This window comes from Argentina silus, assembly GCF_951799395.1.
Source record: "Argentina silus genome assembly, chromosome: X".
NCBI classification, from domain to species: Eukaryota; Metazoa; Chordata; class Actinopteri; order Argentiniformes; family Argentinidae; genus Argentina; species Argentina silus.
Genome location: NC_139653.1, coordinates 38,719,867 through 38,725,866, shown reverse-complemented (window position 1 = coordinate 38,725,866; position 6,000 = coordinate 38,719,867). Strand labels below are relative to the sequence as shown.

Sequence of the window (6,000 nt, the reverse complement as noted above, 5' to 3'; positions counted from 1 at the left end):
TCAGTTCCCACCCTTCAAATTTGAGAGTTCACAGTCTGTTATCTTTATTTTATCTCATAAATAGTCTACTTTATCTATAGTTGTACATGTTGTCCTTCATTAAAAAAAAAAACACACATAAATATTGTCCTTGTTTTAACTTTGTAAGCATTGTATTTTGATGCTCTGTGTCGGTCATGACTCTCAGTCACTGACGCAGACATATTTAGACGCGATGTCCGCGTGTCACAGTCCCAGCGCGGCCGCGTGCTTTTTGGCCTTCAGTCTCAGATCTGCGATGCTGGAGTTTTTGTTGGTGTTTTTGGCTGCTGCAGCTGCGGCCACAACCGAAGCGGCGGAGGCAGATTCAGCCGCGAGCGTAGCCAGGGGCAACCCAAATGGCGGGCCTGGAAACATCATGTAAGGTGCGTGCGCCGCCAGGTGAGAATGTAGATGATGGTGCGCGTGGGCCACAGCACTGTCCAACTGCAGTTGCGCCTGGACCTGAAAGGAGAAGGGTGGCACGTTGCAATGACTATCCTACGGACGCACACGGATGGGGAGAGAGGGGAGAAACATATTAGGCCTAACTTATTCACCAAGTAGAATGGGGTACAATATATATCCAGGTTTCTAAGAGACCATGAGCATTTTCAATTCATTCAATTCAATTCAATTCAAGGAATTTGTTTAGGAATTGAAATGGAATTGAAATCAGTATTAGGATACATGGTCTTGCAACTTAGCTTATTTCCACAAAAGCCTATCAAACGAAACCAACTCTACATAGTATGTAACCTAAAATGTAACATAATTTCCATAGCACACAAAGGTCTCCAACAACTAAGGGATTCCTCAATTAAGCCTGGTAGCCTATGCCTACATCATGCCACGGCATGGCGTAATTTCCTATTGGGTCTGGTTGTATTCGCCGAATTAGAGTTTTGTTTTGCCTACATTGGATCAGGAGTAATCCCAAACACTTGGACTAGGCCCGTGCCAAGACAGCAGTCCTGGGATTGGTTAGTAAAAGACAGCATCCGGGGACTAGTTTAGTAGGCTAAAAGATTACACGCTTCAGAGTAACTTGCCTGTTGGAATGGCATCCGTAAGGCTCCCACGTTGACATATGGCGCTACACGACACGCTTCAAACTGACTCGCTGCTCCAATCAGAACTCCTGAAAACAGAAAGAACATTTATGAGGGAAAGATTCTCCTAATTTAATCTTAAACAAACTATTATCTCATAGCCTACCATATATCCAAAATTGAAAATGATCATATGCTATCCAAGAAAGATCTAAATGACGGGCCTGCAATATTTATAAATAGGCTATACGCTATAGGCAAAATACAAATAGATCGCAAATCATATAGTATAGCAATTAAACCCTTAATTGAGCATAGCCTTTGTTGTGTATTTCAAATTGTGCTATAGCTATCCTTAATGCTTTTGGTTTCAAACATCGTTTTCTTCTTCAAATTGTAAAACATAATGATTCTGGTTTTGTATGACTAAGAGTAGAACGTACCTTTGTGTAATTGATTCTCCTGCTTTCTGCATTTGGCCCTCCGGTTCTGAAACCAGACCTGCACGCGGGTAGAGAGATTCATTAGTCCTTGTGATTGGCAGCTGCTTGTGAGGGCGCGTGTAATTCCTCTCAAAATGACAACAACCGCAGAAAAACACTGTCCCGGAGGACCGCTGAAATATTAATGCCGCTTAACCCAGGATTTTAATTATTACATGTACAACAAGGGGGCAGGCCAAAGAAAACGAAAAACTACTGCAAACCATAAACGGAGAGGAAATGTTATAATTATTACAACAGTGGGGGAAAGCCGTGTTCGAAATGTGCAGATTGGATTGGACCATAATAAATAAAAACCTGAGCACTGGTTTAATCTTTCTGATTAGCGTCCCAGAATAACCGAATGGGCTCAAATACCGAATAACAGCATGCGATTACGGCTTTAAACATCAGAGCAACGCGATCTGAGAGGGGCTCGCTCATTAATAGCAGCTAAAATTAATTACCTTAATCTGCAGGAGAATATCTGTAACTGAAACGTTTAAATGTCTTACAGTTTAGTCTAATTACTGCCATAACACGTATAACAAAGCCTTATAAAGGATAGCTATTTTCTTTTTATTTCTGTTGCTTACACGCGTAATTTTCAGAGGAGTATTTTGGAGCGGAGATAAGGCGTCTCATTACTATGATAATCCACTCTGAGCCTATACAAAGCTGGGATAAATGAGACACAATACATCTTATCAATTTCCCTTCACATTACTTTAGTCTATTCACAACGCATGATTGAAATAAATATCCTATCGATGTGGACGTCGATATTAACCTTGTAATACCATGAGCTGCGTCTCGTGCTTCTACAGTAATAGCCAATAGGCCTACGCAATACCAAAAACACATCCTCTCGTGTGTTATTGGTATTTGTATAATAATGACAGGTAAATTATGGATGTTAGATGGAAATACGGGAAAATAGCCTACTATGGGCCGAGAGACGTTACTGCTTTTTAAACAAAAATAAATTGTCCTTTGTTGTAATCTCTGCATGCAAGACCAAACAATCGTGCGGTCGTTTTAAATCATGTAGCCTATACTAAAAATTGAGAGAGCAGCAGATCTTGATTTGGGTAAAAAAATAATAGGCTACATAATTTATGTAAATCCTCGGGCTGTGCTCCTTGCACTCGCCATGCTTGTGACACAATACGCCTTGGTCAAATTCCAATTCGCGCCGGGATACCCTGCAAAGAACGCTTGATGTAACTTTTTTGGGGGGAGGTCTTTTGGGCCCGTTTTATGTTTTTAGCTATAGAAATGACCGATATATTCAGTGAAGAAATAATCGCTGGGCCGTCTCCCCGAGCTGAGACAGAAGGTATAAAGAAGCTGAAATAAGATATTATGGGGTTTGATAAATCAGATCAGAACCGATATCCATGTTCCTTGTCATTGCCCGGCCCAGTCACTCTTCTCCCGTTACAAACAGAGTGAGCCCCCCCTCTACAGAACGGCTTATTAGGTTTCTGTACAGATGGTCTTTGCCGATGAAAAAAGACAAGACTAGGCTATAACTGATGGGGGCAACATATCCCAATACTGAAAGGACATATATTATGTTTGTTTTGGGGAGTTAGGGAGTGAATAATTAAGACAAAGATAACACAATCATTGAATGGAATACTTTACAGAATAAATACATGTTAAATAAGTAAGCAAACAAATTATACTAGTAGTCTACTATTTGGACATTTCAATTCAAAACCACCATATGGGCCAAAATACTACAAACATGAAAGGATTTGGGGCCTATGAGCCCAGTTTTGCATGCAAATTACTAAAACAACCCTCCCTCTCTCTCTCTCTCTCTCTCTCTCTCTCACACACACACACACACACACACACACACACACATCTTCAGAATCACAATTTTCAATCAATTGTTTTTTATCCTGTTTATTGTCACATATCAATGCCAGGGCCATGTGATTGAAGTAAACCATAAAATAATGTCTCTGTGTAATCTTCACACAACAAAAACGATGTCTTCATATTTCTGATATCAGATAGTTTTGCCCTATGTGTGTAAAAAATGACCGTTTAACAATACACTTACGATATAAGCAACAAGGCAGCACACCACACCACCATACATTCCCACAGTTTGAGTCTGAACCAAACCACTTTGCTGAATTGAAATGAGATAGTGAGCATCCTACCTGTACTCGTGCCTCGGACAGCCCCAGCCGCTGGCTCAGCTCCTCGCGCATAAAGGCGTCAGGGTAATGGGTTTCGTCGAACAGTCGCTCGAGCTCGTTCAGCTGTTCTAGCGTAAAGTTAGTCCGACTTCTTCTCTGTTTGATTTTAGTCTGTGCCTCGTCCTCCATTGGCTTCGACTCCTCTTTTCTGTCTTTCATATCCGTGTTACCTACAGACAGAAGGGCAGAACAAAGTATTTAATATCTGTGCGAGGCTAACAGAGCAGCGGAGAGCGCAATAAGGCCTCGACCGGAGAGGAAGGGAGGCATCACAGAGCGACCTTGCCTAAACCAACATGTTAACCCTCCTCAGCATCACACCCATACCAGCGTTGGATGTTTTGTAGTCCTACAGAAGGCTCTTCAATTATTAACTCCTTATAAATATGCATAGATGTATTCACTATTGGATGTCCGATACACGATTATCAGCTCGGGTTTTTTCCTGTGTTAGTTATAGGACGAATAGCATTGGTGGATATTTTCCATGATGTTGATAAATTCATAATAGATCTGTTACCGATCTCTTTTCACCCAACTCAACTGTTATGGCGCCTGACATGCTGGTGTAGGCTACCCCTTTACCTGTAACCAATTCTCTAGGGTTTGACTTGACTGAAGGGACTACGGTTTTATTATTCAACACAGATCTTAAGATTTTTTTCTCCATAATTAGTTATTATTCCGATTAATGATATCACATATAGGCCTCATTTAAACCTACTTTATTGGTAATAACAAGACCTATTCAAAATGATGGCTAATGTTATTCTATATTATGTTAATATCATATGCCTACTAAAAATGTTAATAACATACTTTTCTTCATTCTTAATTGTTGTTATTATCACTAGGCCTATGTTAATGTGAATCATGCTGATGGCATCAAATGTAATAGCACATGAAAAGCACAGTTAATTTTTGTATTGTCTCAAAACAAATAGGTATAATAATATATTTCCCTGTCATGTATATATCGAATTGTACAGTCTTACAGGACATATTTTTGACTGAAAACTGAAGCATTTTTATCTCGCCCGAGGTGGCTTTAACAATGACAGCTTTTGGTAATTCTCCCTTTCTATGTGATCCGTTTATCTTTTAAGATGCCTATCCATTTAGTTTCTGATGCTTATTTAAGAATGGACCATATATCATAATGCATTTAAGTTATACTACTAGACATTATTCATTTCAATGTCACTAATGAAGCCAAATTGCTCATTAAGAAACTTTCAAAATACCAAGGAGTCAGTAGGCCTAACAGCTATAACAACATCAAAAATAAAACAATAGGCGACATGGTGTGGTGGTATTTAAGTTGCCACAAAAGCACGTGTTTTCTTGAAATGGGCCTATACACCATGTTTGTCAAATAATTCATGGTTTACGCACGGGATATTTACGAAGAAGAAAACTTTAAAACAGTCCATGCAACATTTCACTACTCATAGTCATCTGAGGTCTGCTTCGTTTTAAAGAATCACATAGGAATATCACACGAATGAATAACGGTAGGCTACAGCCTACTCACCATCGCTGAGTTTCGGGCTGCCCGCATCCCGTGTCCTCTCTGGCCCTAGCATGTCCGGTTCCCTGCCCGGCGACCGCGCGCCTCCCCGTGCGATAGCGTTCATCTCCTCGCGATTCGGTTCGGTGGAGAGAGCCTCCCTGCCTCGCGCTGATCCGGTCTCCAGCACCTCCCTGTACGTGATCACCTCCTTCTTTTCCTTCACTTTCTGATCAAAAGACTTGGACACGAAGGCGGTTAGTTCTTCCATCATTGCTCCAAAAAATCTCCCCGTCTTCTTTTCACTCTCTCACTCTCTCTCTCTCTCTTGCTCTCACTTCCACAACAGCTTAAGACATCAAGAGTATTTCTTTTAGTCGACCTAAATGCAAGGTGATGTTGTTGCCAACTCAGGATCTCGTGTTCAGCTAAATGTGTAAGATCTCGGCCAATTCCTCTCGCTGCGGAGTCCCAACCTGCTGGTGATCCGCTATTGAAGTCACAGTATTTATACTTTGCAACGCCTGCCCCTTGATCCGTGCAAATTACCTCCCCTCAGGACGGCGCGATGAGCCCCTTCCCTCCGCCGTACTCTGACAACCACGGAGAAAAAAACCTTAGCAGTCCTTCACGTTTCACATCACTCTTGCGAGGTTGCTATTGGCCATTAATCCAAGATTGACAAGAAGGACTAATTAATTTAATTAGGCGTGGATTCG

At 41.2% G+C, this 6,000-nt stretch overlaps 1 protein-coding gene across 1 annotated transcript; it reads right to left on the bottom strand.

Annotated features, from left to right (window-relative positions):
- Positions 1-225: 225 nt before the first annotated feature.
- On the bottom strand, positions 226-5,552 carry shox2 (shox homeobox 2; the record flags this gene model as incomplete). Its single annotated transcript, XM_083694962.1, has 5 exons — positions 226-519; positions 1,071-1,159; positions 1,514-1,571; positions 3,733-3,941; positions 5,306-5,552. The coding sequence occupies 5 exons, from the start codon at positions 5,550-5,552 to the stop codon at positions 226-228; spliced, it is 897 nt and encodes a 298-aa protein (XP_083551088.1).
- Between the last annotated feature and the right edge of the window lie 448 nt (positions 5,553-6,000).